The 15159-nt window shown below is 38.6% G+C and overlaps 2 protein-coding genes across 7 annotated transcripts; both read right to left on the reverse strand.

The window, feature by feature from the left end:
* Positions 1-2384: 2384 nt before the first annotated feature.
* Positions 2385-6184, reverse strand: LOC135633487 (AP2-like ethylene-responsive transcription factor TOE3). 2 transcript variants are annotated; one of them, XM_065143007.1, is made up of 10 exons: positions 5349-6184; positions 5188-5213; positions 5022-5052; positions 4833-4920; positions 4575-4720; positions 4426-4470; positions 4253-4335; positions 4012-4172; positions 3756-3932; positions 2385-3668 (listed from the first exon to the last, which is right to left on the reverse strand). In XM_065143007.1, the coding sequence occupies exons 1-10, from the start codon at positions 5840-5842 to the stop codon at positions 3495-3497; spliced, it is 1425 nt and encodes a 474-aa protein (XP_064999079.1). In that variant the 5' UTR covers positions 5843-6184; the 3' UTR covers positions 2385-3494. The 2 variants fall into 2 exon arrangements, with proteins under 2 accessions (XP_064999079.1, XP_064999071.1); XM_065142999.1 differs by having other exon boundaries at positions 4244-4335.
* Positions 6185-8047: 1863 nt separating this feature from the next.
* LOC135586325 (proline--tRNA ligase, cytoplasmic-like) lies at positions 8048-14714 on the reverse strand. Of its 5 annotated transcripts, XM_065143022.1 has the most exons (7): positions 14572-14714; positions 14373-14453; positions 14149-14241; positions 13631-13747; positions 11395-11582; positions 8938-9019; positions 8048-8270 (listed from the first exon to the last, which is right to left on the reverse strand). In XM_065143022.1, exons 3-5 carry the CDS (start codon positions 14221-14223, stop codon positions 11421-11423), a joined length of 354 nt encoding a protein of 117 aa, XP_064999094.1. In that variant the 5' UTR covers positions 14224-14241; positions 14373-14453; positions 14572-14714; the 3' UTR covers positions 8048-8270; positions 8938-9019; positions 11395-11420. The 5 variants fall into 5 exon arrangements, 4 of the variants coding, with proteins under 4 accessions (XP_064999094.1, XP_064999088.1, XP_064999107.1 ...); XM_065143016.1 differs by having other exon boundaries at positions 8938-11582; XM_065143035.1 differs by having other exon boundaries at positions 8048-8363; positions 8938-11582.
* Positions 14715-15159: the final 445 nt, after the last annotated feature.

A 15159-nucleotide genomic window follows, 5' to 3' on the forward strand; every position in this document is an offset into this window, starting at 1 on the left:
ACTTTTTCCTATTGCTGATAGAAATGCAGAACATGTTCCCGAAGCAACAAATACTATTTCCTAAGCAGACAGTGTTCTACATGGAACCTCATAATGCAATGTGCAAGGAAAACAATTGCAAGCATAAGAAGAATTCATCACTTCGATCAGGTCGCGGAATAATTCCATTTTGGACTTCACTTCCTTTTGAATCTTTGCCGACTACGACACTTCTTTACCTGTTTCTGACCCTCCATTCTCGAGATGACACTTCCTCTTCGGCAGATCGAGTTCTTAAAGCTAGCGACAGACACTATTTCCCAGGCATACTGTGTCTCACATGAAGCCCCTCATAATGAGGAGGTGCAACGAACAACTATCAGTGCCCACACAGCATGCGGTATCTCTGTCACTGTCCAAATGTGACTGCCTGCCTTCTGAGTGGACTCCACTGAGCTCAGCGTCCGAGGGAGGCAATGGAGTTGTGCATGCAGGGAAGGCCACATGCATGCATGCCCCCTCCTCTCTGTCTCTGTCTCTCTCTCTCTCTCTCTCTCTCTCTCTCTCTCTTCTGCGCAAACAAACCATAGACGAAGAAAGAGAGTGCCAAAGCCAAAATGTACAGGAGAAAATAAAGGAAGGAGGAAAGAAACCTAACAAGGAGAAGGGTCCAGGGAACCACCACAGTGACTTCAAGGTTGGGTACAGTACTGACCATCCTTGGAAGGGATCACTAGACAACAATGAATGAGTTATGTAGAGAAGTAAAGATAACTCATTGAAGACAAATAATTTAGGGTTGTGCCCCACTCAGCTGTTGCCCTGTCACTGGTCTTGGCTTTCAAATGGCTAAGCTTGAGAGTTCCATGTATGTGCCCAAAACACACACAGGCCAACAAACCACCACATATGAATGTTGAGCTTCTACCATCCTAAGATAGATAAAGAAGAGCTGTTGAAGAACATGCTGAGCTTCTACCATCCTAAGAACAATTAAATTCTATTTTCACAAAATATATATATTTTTTATTTCATTTTGAGATTACTAACCCAAGTTCTTCTATTGCATAATGCTGATATCTGCTCAATCCCAGAGGCCATGATGTGAAATGATAGAGTAATTTCTCATACTAAGTAGAAAGGATATCAATGCTACCAAAAGTATGCACCCCACTATGTACATCCATGCAAACTCAACACAGTGTCAGCTTCACTCAGAATTATCTGAATTGTCCAGCAGAATTGAAGCTTATCTGACTGTAGGTTTAATATCAATGTAACTAAGAAATCTATGGTGTCTGCTATGACACTGTAAGAAGTTTCTGAGAAGTCTAATCTCATCTCATTTCCATGTGTTCTTAGTTATCATAGTACCTTATCACTGGTGACAGACAGATTGGTTTTCAGTAAGGTTTAGTTCAGCAGTGTCATCCATGAAGCAGCCAATTAGCAAGTATGCTGTCATCTTTTCTTCAACCACAAAAGAGAACATATTTGACATGAAAGCTTCTGCTATCTAAATCATGTCACAAACTAAAACATCAGACTTCAAACACTACAGCCACTAAGATGGTGACAAAGAAGCCGAATTGTGTTCCGCACACTGCGAGGTGCATATTGCTAGTTGTGTGGATGCACAAGAAGTACTCGTTACTTCTGCCATCTGAGGAGAGCCCAAAATGGAGACATGCAGAGCACAGCCATGAGAGGGAGAAGAAGATGCTGAGTGCCATATCTACGCTAAACTCTCCCTACTTGTTTGTTGTCATCCACCGTCCACCGTCACCTCTACTGTCTTGGCCCGAACATACCATCACGCACTGAAAGGAGAAGCTGAAGACCGGCAGACAAGTACAGGGATTCACATGAGAGGCTTCAAAGGGTTGTAGATTGCATGAGAGCTGAAATATCCGGTGAGATGTTATAGGTAGAAAGAAGCAGTTCTGAGACTTGAAGGGTAACGAAAGGCGAGCAAAGAATCTCCCTCTCTGATGCTGCTACAGGACCATTGAAAAGAATGCCCATTACTCGATGTTGAAAGCAGCAACTTCAAATTGGGTGTCAAGATGTAAACCAGAGTTGTTTCCATGAAGAAGCCATGGAAGATAAGAACACAGTTCTTTGCTATGATTTAGAGAGAGAGAGAGAGATATTAGAGTAGGCTTTAGGATAAGAGAAAAGAAAGGTAGCCCTGCTCAGTCTATGTATTTTTACAAAATGGATATTGTACACTCTACAACCTCCTTTCACTATTCTAGAGAGAGAGAGAGAGAGAGATTAATGAGCTTATCTAGTGATAAAGATTGCATCAAAAGGTTAAGTTCTAATCTAAAGTTCCATCTCACATGCAAGTTGGATTATACTTGACATGTAAAACCAAACCCAAGTATGATACAAAATAATCAGAAAGAAAGATATTGCATATGAACAAAACATATAATGTAAGTGCCAACAATATTCTTAATCTTTAGTGCCTCTTGGCATGTATATTTCCACACAATTAACATGTCCTTCCTAGTTAGCTTGAAGTTACACATGCAGTTGACCTAACCTAAAACCAACTCCAAGCCATTTATCTATCTACTCATGTTCCTGTGAAGTTTTTGTTCTTCCCAAACTGCAGTTCAGCTCTTGTGTGATCTGAGTGTCCTCCAACATAAGGCAGATTACTTTGGTCACTTCTGAATCAAGGTGGGTTCTTCTCTTTAATTTCTTCTTCTCACCCTCAAGGAAGGAGCTCTTCAAGATTGGGCATGTTTCTTATCCTGATAACATCATAATATTACACATGCTTCATTAGTAAGCCAAGGCCAAAAGATGTGCACATCCAAACTTAATGCAACAAAGAACCTTCTTATCTGATCATTGATAAATCTCATCTTCGTTCACCGACTGTTAGCCGGAAAAGAAAAGAAAGATTCAATCTGGACATATGATGCAACTTGAATGAAACCCAGAGTGATTTGGCATAATGCAACACAAAGAAAGCACTAAATGACCAAAATAGCATGCATGATACACATGGAGTTGTGATCTTCCTCTCATCATTATCTCTGAGTTACCACCAATATTTTTAGCTACATTTGTTTCACTTGGCAAAATCTCCAAATCTACACACATTGTAGCCTCTTCATAGTTGCTCAAACTATTACTTATCCATAACAAAATACAGGAACAAACAGATCAATTAGCACTAAGAGTAACTACAGCTTGACAAATAAAAGGAAGAGAGAGGGATCCTCTTTGGAAAGGTGCCAGCCGCTCTTCATTTCGCAACTTTGATTCATTCCACAGCCTCAGCTCCTGAATGCTGTGTCATCTACTCACAAAAGTAGCTAAACAAGTTTGATGGGGCATTGTGAGGTTCTTTGAGTTAAAGCTGAAAGAAAACAGTGACAACGTGGGTGCTGTGACAACAGAGGCATTAGATCACATCATCAAATGGGTGCATTGTTTCAACCAAGTTCGATAGATGACAAGCCATTCTTATGCTGCATGTTGGAGGGGCAGTTTTGCTATCTGTCTTGCGAATCCTGATGATGCTGCAGAATTAGCGGTGGCAAGCAATTGGGAATATGATATCTAATTTCCATGCTTTGTTCCCAACCTAAAAGCCTCTGTTGTTGCTCTCCACCACTAGATAACGAAAGCCAATTGCTGGTCTTTTCTTCATTGATGCTGCCGAAATGCTGAATCAGAAAAGAAGCAGAATCCTATGGTTAGTTCATTTAGAATCAAGCAAGAAGTACAAGTCAATTTGACAGGAGGCTATCCACCTGATGATACTTAGAACGATTAATCTGCTGAGGTATGATCTCGACAGCCGAGGACATCTTGATGGTTGTTTGGACTGGCACATAGTTGAACGTCTCATTTGCCTTTGACAGACCTGGAGATTGAGTGAAGCTGCTACTGCTATCCTTTCTTTCAGGCAGCTTGAGCTTGTCATCGAACTAGACAGAAAGAGCAGCAAATCATAAAGGCCGAGTTCGCTATAAGCAGCAAAAGATTTCGATTAATTAAGAACAATACCTTTAATCTCGTGTCACGATTCCACTCCGACTCGAAGGCCATGGGAAGTTGCTGATCCACAACATTGGAACCTTCATCATCCATTATCTCAAGTTTATTTCTTTTCGAGCCTGAGCCTGACCTCCCCAAGCTCAGATCAAGATTATGCTCGACATGATTAGCTGAAATAGATTTTTACTCATCATTATCAGAAGAACAACTTCATTGAAAGCAGAAGTGAATAGTTTCTCACTCTGAATACCAAGCTCATCCTCATAGATCTTAGGATCGAAGTTAGTCATTGCATCCGTCCCGTTACACTTGATTGCAGCCTTGTCATAAGCTCTGGAATTTCAACATAGAATTTCATCGCCATTATTGATCTTTTCTAGCTTCGTAAGAGGCATGATCTGAAAATTTTAGATCTTATTATACCTGGCAGCTTCAATTTCAGTGTCGAAAAGTCCCAGATACACATGTCTGTCAAACATAAAGATAATATGGCTTAAACCCCATAACCTTATCAACATTTGAGAAACAAAATAAGAAATAGAGAATTCATTAAAGGAAGGGCAGAGACATACTTTTTGCCCAAAAACTGGCCCATTCTGGCCTCCCACCTCCCACATTTGTGCAAAGTGACTCCCCGGTACTTCGAGCTTCCTCGAGGAAACCCAGTGCTCTGGCGCCGAATTACTTGAACAAACTCCTCCTTGTTCAGATTGCCCATCTGCCTCAAGCCATCAACAGACAACTACTTGAATTCTAAGTTCATGCATAGGATCCTACAAAATAAACAAAATGTGGATTCATGATTCGGCCATCTTCTTCCCAACACTTGCCTGTTTTATATCCTCCTCATAGTCATCCAAACGAAAATTGATATCTGCGTCCATCCCGCGGAACTTAATTGCAGCTCGGTCATAAGCTCTGCTTCAAAATTCTCTAAACTTAGAGATCTTAGAAGACGATGAATAAATCGATAAGAAGTTATAGTAGACCTAATCATGTAGAGAACCTGATGGACTAACCTTGCTGCTGCATATGCAGTGTCAAATCCACCTACAGATACATTTGCGTTTCAAACAATGCTAAATTACTCAAGTATATTCGAAGAGACATTTGTAATGCAATTAAGAACGAGGCAATATCTTTCAATAGCTTCGGAAATTTGATGAAATCTTGGTTCATACATACCCAAATAGACTTGCTTTCCACAGTCCCTGCACATAGACGAGGCAATGATGATAAGGTAGTCATTTGGAGGAAACCGAAAAGGGCAAAGTGACTGAATCCAACTCCAAGATTGAATTTTTCTTGCGCTTTGAAGAGAGTGGAGAAGAGGAGAAAGAGCTGACCAGATATGGGATTCCCACCGCCCGGTCCTCCGGTAGAAGGTCACCCCCCGGTACTGCGAACTCCTTGACCTCGGACCTCGCCTGCTCTTCTTCAAGGGTGGCGGCGCCTCCGTCGCCATTCCGGCCCCCACCGGCTCCGACGACTGCCAGATCCCGTCTTCAATCAGGTGGCCGCGAGGCTGCGGCGCCGAGCAGCTCCCGCCGGCTCCAGCCCCTTCCGCATCGCCGAAAGCAACGAGCTGCTGAGTCACGACGGCGAGCTTGCTCCCAGCAGAGGGGCTCTCGCCACAGCGGCCAGAGAAGGAGAACCCGAAGATCCTCCCGGCGACGCCGTCGTCCTCCCGCTCTTCGGACGCCTCGACGACGACTGCAGAGGATCCGAACCCGTGGTTCTCCACGACATCTCCGCGGTATCCGATATCGACGGAGGCCATCGGGGAGGAGCCGTCCTGTGCCCCCGACGCAGCGTCGTTGAGATCCCACACACCTTCCATGTTCAAAATCAGATCTTTGGCTCTCTGGCTTGTTCAAAATCGCTCCTTTCTCACCTCTCTCTCTCTCTCTCTCTCTCGCAAAATCCAAACTTTGGTTTGTTCTCCTCCTCCCGTTTCTATATATACAACATGTATTCGCCAACTCCCTACCTCAACATGTCTCCATCAATGATCAATCTATCCTCCTCCCTCCTCTGGACAGGGGAGATCGATGCGAAGGAAAGGTGGCAGAGGACACAAGATCGATATCAATCAAAGAGGCAACAGCTCTACAAAACTTAGTGCCCGATAACAATCATAATCTCAAAGGAGCCTTCACGAGTCTGTGTTTGTATGAGCTGACATCAAGAGATTATATATTCTTATAAGATTGCCATCTTTTGGAGAAAATCTTGTGGAATGATGTCTCTTTTGTATCACTGTCTCTCTCCTCTCTCTTGTCCTCTTCCTCTCTATTTGTCTCACTCGACTCACGTCATGTGATGCTGTTGCTCCCATTCTGTCCAACGCCACCTTTGGTCGGTTGCTGCCGATGGAAGTAGAAAGAAGAATATATAGATATGCTATCCTTTATTGCCTTTCTTTGCATTGCCTTCCCACGTTAACCAAATCGAACAAGAACAAAGCTCACATCCTCTCATTTTAAAGGAAGTCAAAAAGCACCGATTGCAAGAGAATCCTATCACACCTCCATCATTATGTCCTTTCTTTTATCTCCAATTATTAGCTTAGTGTTTACCATTCTCTAAGATAGATTTTACAGTACTTATGCATTTTGAATCACACGATTTAACATCTGAGTATCTCATTAAAACATAAGTTAATGAATCAATTATCCTATCAATACATCATAAAATCACATCATGAAGTCATAGGACTTGAAATGTTTTGAGCTACTTAATTCTATAAACTTTCAGATCAACTATCCCTCAAATCATATTATGAGATTTGGATTATTAGGTTGATAGGTCTGATGTCCGATCGATCATATTATAACATCATATCATCACGAGGGTTTATATTATTAAATTAATAGATTGATTATTCATATCACTTATTAAATCTTAATGAACAGGTGGGTGCATCACATGACATGGACTATCTTATGGCATTAAAGAATGGCACTCGACATGTGGATCAAACATGATGAGTGCTTGGCATTATCAGAGTATAATTCAAACCTTAAAGTAGGAACCATTTGTCGTTCTCTATGAGACAATTAGTAGGACTAAGAACACATGGAGTTATAGTTGAACAAAGATGTCTCCAAGCAGCTCATGAATCTTATGACTCTTCTTTGTTATCATTACTATTATTATCTCCTTAGTCATCATTCTATGTATTGATCAATCTTTTTGAACCTTTTTTTTTGTATGAGTTCAACAGGAATCACTGCAAAACAACAACTCTTGTTAGCCAAGTCATTTCTGCAATGAACAAAAACAGGAGTTTAATTTCAAGTCAGACAACATGTTGTTGTTTATGTTTTCAATTCAAGAAAACATTTAATGAAAACCATATAATCTGCAAATTTTCAAAGCAGTAGAGTGGGAGAGAAAACAACAGTGGATGAGACAAATATACATTTGCATTTAGTTGTATGGTGCTCAAGCTATTCAAGATAAGTTGATGAGACATGTGCTCAAACCCTTCAAAATCTATTGAATACAATACTATTGATGAATAGTGCTGCAGCTCATCAAAGGTTAGAAGATGATTATTAAGAGAGAGAGAGAGAGTGGATAAACAATACGTATACTATTGCGGAGCAGATTTCGTCAAACACCAACGATTTCCTTCTGGTTTTCTGAGTCAGACTAACGTAATCTTGACGCAAAGATTGGAAGAAATAAACTGCTTCTTATAATTAGACCTTTCCTTTGGTAGTAGCGATTCGTCTCCTCGGATAATATCAGTAGCATCTCCTTGATGGGATCACGTAGTACAGCCTCGACAAGAACACATCATGCTTCCCACCCTTCCGCGCCACCGCTTCGAGAACAGTACACGACCGACATGATTGCAAGCCAAAACCCTACTTTGTGATTCCACGTCTCAGTTGACGTGATGTAGTACTTAGTTTAGCGTTTTCCTGGGCATAGATCATGGCCCTGTATCTTTGATCTTGTTTATGTAGTTTGTGAGATGAAGACAAGGAGGGATTCCACTTCCCACTTCTCTCAATACATATAGACCATATAAGTACATCGAATTCTTTTCACATCTTTATATATACAATGAATGTGACAATGGAAAACTGGAACTAAGCTTATGCACTAATGCAGAATGAGTCTCAAATCTAATGCAGTGTTTCGTGTAGATATAGGCATTGGCATATTTGTCACCGATGCTTCAGTACCGTGTTTATGGGACAGAGATATGGCCCAACCTTTGGCATTTGGATGAGGGCATGTATTATTAGCTCCTTCTGCAAGCAACCAGAAACAGTGGACAGAGTATGAGAAAGATCTTGTATTATTGCAGACTGGCAGCACAAGTTGTCTGTACATGTGGATGGTTTCTGCAAGAATGACAGGCAAACAATTCACAGTTGTTGAAAGGGATGTATTTGGCATCTTGGCTTTGGATGTTATGATCTAAGTCTCTCAGAATAACATTATCTTCAGCATATTTTCTTAGAATTAGGTGGAAAAATGATTTTTTTTCTTCTTCTGATTAGATACAATCATCATTTGGGTGATTGATGTCCACCATATTTTTCACAAGCCAAATAAAATCTGATGTTCTATGATTGCTTCTCTTTGAATCCAACATTTGATAGTAGAGTGGTGCATGCAAGAAGTCCATGAAGATGGTACAGAAATTCTACTTTGCTGTAACTACAACTAGGTTTAGAGTTGTCAGATTAGGTAGGAGGAAGAACTCATGCTGTGATGTTACTTCAACATGCAAATGGCGAATAAAAGGAATTAGGAATTTATAGACTTTTTTCTAAAAATTTGCCCAACTAATTGAACATATGACGATTTAGATCAGAAAGAATGCCATCAAAGACACTACTCTGTACTCGTTTTACGAAATATAGGTAGAAAAAGAAACTCAACAAAGATGGAGCAGATGAGAAGGAAAGAGACCTTCTTGAGTGTCAAATTCCAAATTCGCCAGCACGTTTTCCAGCCTCGTGTTCCTCTCCTGCGGACTCCTCATCGCCGCAGCCTGGCCAAATCAGATCATCCCAGAAAAAAGATTCTTTTATGAAAGATAAATAACAGGATAATCTCTTTTATGATATATTTTTAGCTCGAAATGACAGTAAAAAGGGATGAGGATTCATCACACATGACTAATGGGACAAACAAGACCATATCTTTCTTGTCCCCTATCCAAAAGTTGCAGCCTCACAAGCTACCAAACTCCATGCCTAGGCCAGCAATCCAAAATAACATAGGCTGTTGATGATCTATGTATGGCACAATTCAAAACAAAAATCTCATCTTTTTGTCTGGCATGTAGGTTTTATATATCAGTTTGATATCAATTTTATATTGCCAACAATATCACTTAGTAAAAGAACAGAAAATATAAGTACATGACCTTAGATGGATCATAAGGTTTGATACTGATTTGAGGTTCATGGTTAAAAATATCGATCAGTATTTACCATCTAACATCAGAATAGTTGCAGACGTTAATGAATAAATCAAACTTTTGGATCACATCTGGATGATGTAGCAGTTTGGTGACATGGAATGCTTATACTAAGCAACAGCTTGAATTCTGGTAAGTTCTGGATTAACTCTACTACCACAGTGAATACTAATCTCAAATCATGTCAACCACATTACGGGTTTTTGGATCTCGAATAATATTAAGTATTAGCTAAAATCAGATCAGCTATCAAGTCAAACATCTTAAAGTATAGAATCAGAAAGACTTCACCAAAATAAGCAAGAAAATTATGAATCAAGCAAACCCTGGAAACATGCTCCAATTTTAGCAATTGAAGGCATGAGTCAGTGACAAATAAATAATGCAAAACGCTTAGTAGCTTCTTCCCCAGTATGTCCACATTGTTGCAGGTGTTCCCAAAGCAAAGCAAAGGGTCCCTACAAGGTTTATTGGTTTATGAAGTTGAGGATCAAAGACAAAACAGGAAAATGCAAACAGCAGAAGAACAATGCAGACAAGCAGCAACAAAAACTTCAAGAAGCATGACATATGAAGGAGGTAAAATCTCAAAGGTTTCATGAGAAAACCTACCAATTCCTAGCAGTACCACCTAGGCTGGTTTCCTTTCATGAAAGCCTTGAACACGGTCGTTAATAGAGAACATCCAAGATATTCAAAAACATATAAAAACAAGGCACAGGTCAAAGTACATATTACATGCATATTGCAAAAACTCGATGTCTTTATACCTAATGAAAAAAAAGTGTAGCATATATAACATTAATATGTATAGATAGTACAAAAGTCACAATATATTAAACTACCTGGCATGTGTGAAAACCAACAGTGTTTCAACATTGACATGGCACAAACACTCCGAGAATTTTGATTAATTTGTGCTTCATTGGTCAGCATGAATCTTACTCAACATCCCATTTGGAACTCAATAATACCTCATGCATCCCTATAAATTTCCGTTTAAAACTCTACTATCATGAATAATCACATTATCCCTAATCTTTATACGTGTGGTTGATGAGATGCAAAGGAAAAGAATTGAAATCTTATCGTTTCTAAAAATATTTAAAAGATTAAATCACAATGCTCTGAAAGGTACATGTTACAGTAATAAAGACTCTCTCGCTCTTCCTTGAACAGAAAAAAAAAGAGGTTTTCTTCCCCAAATGTTAAGGAAGCTCTCACTAAGAAAAGATAAGACCTTCCAAGATACTCGACTAAAGAACAAATCTTTCCACTAAGGTAACAATAGAATATGGTCATAATGGTCTAATAAGTTGATAAAGTTGTCCAACAATCTGGCAAAGATAAATGGTAGAGTTTTGACAAAAAGAGTCACATTGGTTGGTGCAAGAACTGTGAGATGCTAGATGCTTATCCAGCAAGCCATATTTGACATAATTATGTGCACACTTTGTATCATCATATAAGACATAACAAACTGAAATGGCTTTTCTGGTTTTCAAATTCAATTTAGAATCTGTAACATCTTGATAATTGTCACATCTTATTCATATAATTTTCCCATTTTTTCTGCAGTTCAAGATAGTACACAATAGATGTAACATCTTGATATCATAGATACATACCGGTGTAAGCGAAACCTTGATCCTTGAGGTGAATACTGCATGCAATTTGATGCACAAAGCAAGTACTGTTCCTTCTTGATTATGTTTACAATTATGCCACATAACATGTTTGAGAATTTTGTAGTTAAACATTGCAAACTGCAACTACCATAACAATTACACTTTGTTAGATACTAAACCAGACAACAAACAAACTACAGGTTTGGATTGCTACAAGAGAAACTTAAAAGATCCAACCCACAGAAACAATAAAGCACAATAGACTTGAGAAAAAAAAAAACACATATAAACAAACTTCATTCAAAAAAAGGATACCTGATGAAAGGAGTAGGATGGGTGAGCTACCATCTTACAATATTGCACCATTGATTAAGCTTTAAAGGCAAGTCACGGTGTCCCCTTGTCCACTTTGAAAAATAAGGATACATAACAGTCTCACTTGTGGGACGTATTGCTATAGGAACTTCCAGTTCAGACTGTCCAGACTGAGTAACCCAAGCAACCTAACGACAATCACAAATGACATAAGTTTTAGGACATGGTATTATGTTGACATGAACAAATATCTTAGTGTCTTCAAGAACAAAAGTAACAAAAGGAAGGATAAAGCCTCTGTAAAAGTAGACATCAACATGGCAGCTGCACTGTGATAACAATCCTTACATAAATATCCACCAACAGAAACAAACCATATCAGATGACAACAGGCACTAAGAGATTATTCCAATAGTAGTACAAGATACCCCAACTCTTAATTGTAACAATCACAAAGGCATTTATTCTATCAGCCCAATGGAGCAACTCTGAAGGACCAACCTGTGCTTAAGCAGATAACACAATGGAAGCAGGATCTTCATAGACTGGGGTCAAGCCTGGGCCAAAAAACCGAAACCCCAGCTAAATTATGGTTATGCTGGGTTCAGAGAGATTAAATTACACAACGAAAGTCAGTCTGTCTCTAATATTCTTCTAAATGAAAAATAAACTTTTGAAGTAGAACTCTAGATGCTTTTCTCCCCTCCGAGCACAACCCTTAGTCCAACCATCTCTCTCGTGACACATTCTTTTAAGTTTTAACAACCTGCCTCTGCAAGTTTCCCTAACAAGCAAATTGGTATCGTAGTGGTGGCGTGGTTTGGTATTCCTTCAAGTTTCCCTAGTCATTATTTTCCAGAATTGGCATCGATCTTATCCCATATATCTCAATTAATCAGGCACTCATCCCTCACTCAGACAACTCCATAACAATGACATCATCATCCAAGATATCAGGGTCACCCTTCACAAACTCCCTCAAGCTGTTAAAATGAACCAATAGTCAGGAAATAATAAAAATAGAAGCAAAGGGGATAGAGTTCTTTCTTAACCAGATCTCGGTTGCAAAACTTCCCAAAACTGCCCCCATAGCCAATTTCTTCTCCAAGATAGATGTTGCCTGTTGAAAGTCTGTTTCATGGTATATTGGCCATACCAGGAGGTAATTAGATGTCCAAACAAAGACCAGTGATGAACCATTAAATTTTGGGTGGTATAATATGAACTGCCCAAACTTCTTATTGACAGAAATTCAGCAATTATTGATTTGAAAATGATCAAAATACATCATGCCAAAAAAAATTCCAAATCTACTGGATCTAGTAAACTATTAACCTGCCTGCCATAAATAGCAGAACAGCTATTGATGAGACTCTAATTGCAAGATGAAGAAGGGGAGGAGAAGTTGTTTGTACCTTTTCTTTTACTCGTTTTTCATTTCTTCAGGCAGCACAATGTTAATACTAACCAATATACTACCCATACTGGCAAACCATACAATTCTGACAACGAATCAGTAGAAGCTGCAGTGCGGGTAAGAGGATCATTGTGTCCTACATCCTCTCATGATAATGGCCAGACAACAACCAAAAGTCTCTTGAAATAAAATCTTACAGTGTTGCACTATTCAAAACATACCACCTAATGTTTATGTGCAATAACAAGACTATTGGACTCAGATATAAAGCAGAGATTAAAATTGTGAACAAATAAATATCCAGACAACAACCAAGTAAATACCCAAGGAAAAGAATCCTATAGCATTTGATTTATTATTCTTCTACCTTTATAAAACTGAATTATGCTCTATAAAAGGAAGTAAATAGCTATCAAAAAATTATACAAAGATTCCAATGATCTCATAAGCAACTGTATTATGTTAGTAAATTAAAATAAAAAACCTATTTCAACGTGATGTAATGGGGGCCTCTCTTTCCAGATATCATACCAGGAAGGTATTGCCCAAAAAAGGTACCACACTGATGCATAGAAAGAGCAACAAGTCATGAGGCAGTTGCAACAAGCCTAAGTAGTTTTAAGTTCTGATGGGGAATTCTCAGGTTTACAAGTACAAGAAAAAAGAGAAACAAAGTAATTGTTTACTGTAGTTCAGAGTTCAGATATTTTTTAGCATTATGCAAGGACATATATAAAAAAATGTTGAGAGAAATGTCTTATCTCTGTCAACAAAAAAGAAATGCAGAGATAGTAATTTCAACTCGAAGGAATAGCTAACCTCAGGAGCAAAACCTTCTATATGATCCTTCTCCTTCTCCAGAAGGTTCTTAGTTACGAATAGAGGAAAATAAGCATTTTTTATGTTCATCTTTTTTATTTTCGTGTCAAAAAAGGTCTGCACAGGCAAAGAGTTGAATTTTGAAAAACATATACAATTACGCATGACTTCCTAAATAATTAACAGCTTAAAAATCAGTCTAAAGTACATTAAATGCATAAATATGATCTTTGCAGCACATATTTTTCATGCATATAAAGAACAATCGGAATACATTAATGATCAAATTTCAGATACTTCAGTCCAGTACTGAAGCGCCTTGAAACATCAAGTTGGAAGGAGTCACAACTCATAGTATAATTCCAGCAAACTTCTTGTTAAAAATAACTGGAAGATAAGAATTGACGATAATCGCTTGGCAAGATAGAACAATGAATTATTCCAGCAACCTGGAGGATAACTAAAATGACCAAAATCTACACCAAGCGCTTAGACAAAAACCAAATCAAAACGCTTACCTGTAAGGTTTCCCAAATTGCCATTGTCCACGGCCTCAGGATATAGCAGCCAGATATGCCATAGAATTCAATCATTTCACAATTAACAACAACCTGGCAAGCATGCAAAATCATTGACTGACATAGACGTTATACAAACGTCACAAGATGAATTGGCCAACTCAAATCCTTCTAGCTCAACCCATAAATCACAGCATAAAACCCAACAGCAGTCCATGTCTCACCTCGGAATACCATTCTCCGAAATTCTCATCCTTTGTGGGTCAACCCAAGTCCAGTTTCCTTCTTCACTTCCTCCTTCCTCGCTAATATACATGTCATAAAAAAAACACGCATGAGAACGTTCAAAATACGTCTACAAATTCATATTCCCACGATCGGTCTCGATTCAAATAACAGCAATAGAATACCACTAACACGCACCGTTTTTGGAACTAGAGCTCACAGCCGCCATGATTTCCGAGTTCACAGCCGTCGCTCGAGAACGGGAGCGAGGGAGGAAGGGGAAGAAGAATTTAGGCATGAGATGTTTAAAGGGAGCTTTTGTGCTCGAGAACGAGGAGGGAGAAAGGGGTTGAGAAGAATTTGGGGATGATATGTTTAAAGGGCGCTTTTATATAGGCTAACCTTTGGATCGGAATCTAACGGACGGGGAATAAAGTCGATTCAATAAAACGCGACCGCCTTTACCGAAAAGGAAACGAGATTAAACGTGTAATATTGATTTAAAAATAATTATTTTCTGTTTTTATTTAAAATGTCACAATCTAAAAATAAATATTATATATACTTCCAAGTTCACACATTATATATATATATATATGTAATTTTATGTTTATATATATATATAACCAAAAACTTATAAATATGTCGTTATAGTTACTAAATAATATTTAATAATTATTTTTTATTTTTTTATTATATATATATTTTAAATAATAATAATAATAAAATTATAAATCTCAACTATTTGAGATCAGTTATGTCGATATTTTATCATCATTAAGATCT

Source organism: Musa acuminata, chromosome BXJ1-3 (assembly GCF_036884655.1).
Source record: "Musa acuminata AAA Group cultivar baxijiao chromosome BXJ1-3, Cavendish_Baxijiao_AAA, whole genome shotgun sequence".
In the NCBI taxonomy this organism is placed as follows: Eukaryota; Viridiplantae; Streptophyta; class Magnoliopsida; order Zingiberales; family Musaceae; genus Musa; species Musa acuminata.

What these genes read in the sequence shown, in the direction of transcription:
- LOC135633487 (XM_065142999.1), bottom strand. Translation starts at nt 5,842, where the DNA reads ATGGAAGGTGTGTGGGATCTCAACGACGCTGCGTCGGGGGCACAGGAC. An exon ending in ATGAGGAGGATATAAAACAG is followed by an intron (nt 4,721 to 4,832) that starts GCAAGTGTTGGG and finishes GGCTTGAGGCAG; the next exon opens with ATGGGCAATCTGAACAAGGA. An exon ending in GGATGAGCTTGGTATTCAGA is followed by an intron (nt 4,173 to 4,243) that starts GTGAGAAACTAT and finishes AATCTATTTCAG; the next exon opens with CTAATCATGTCGAGCATAAT.
- LOC135586325 (XM_065143022.1), bottom strand. Translation starts at nt 14,223, where the DNA reads ATGATTGAATTCTATGGCATATCTGGCTGCTATATCCTGAGGCCGTGG. An exon ending in CAATTTGGGAAACCTTACAG is followed by an intron (nt 13,748 to 14,148) that starts GTAAGCGTTTTG and finishes TTGCCTGTGCAG; the next exon opens with ACCTTTTTTGACACGAAAAT. An exon ending in TAGAAGGTTTTGCTCCTGAG is followed by an intron (nt 11,583 to 13,630) that starts GTTAGCTATTCC and finishes GATTGTCGTTAG; the next exon opens with GTTGCTTGGGTTACTCAGTC.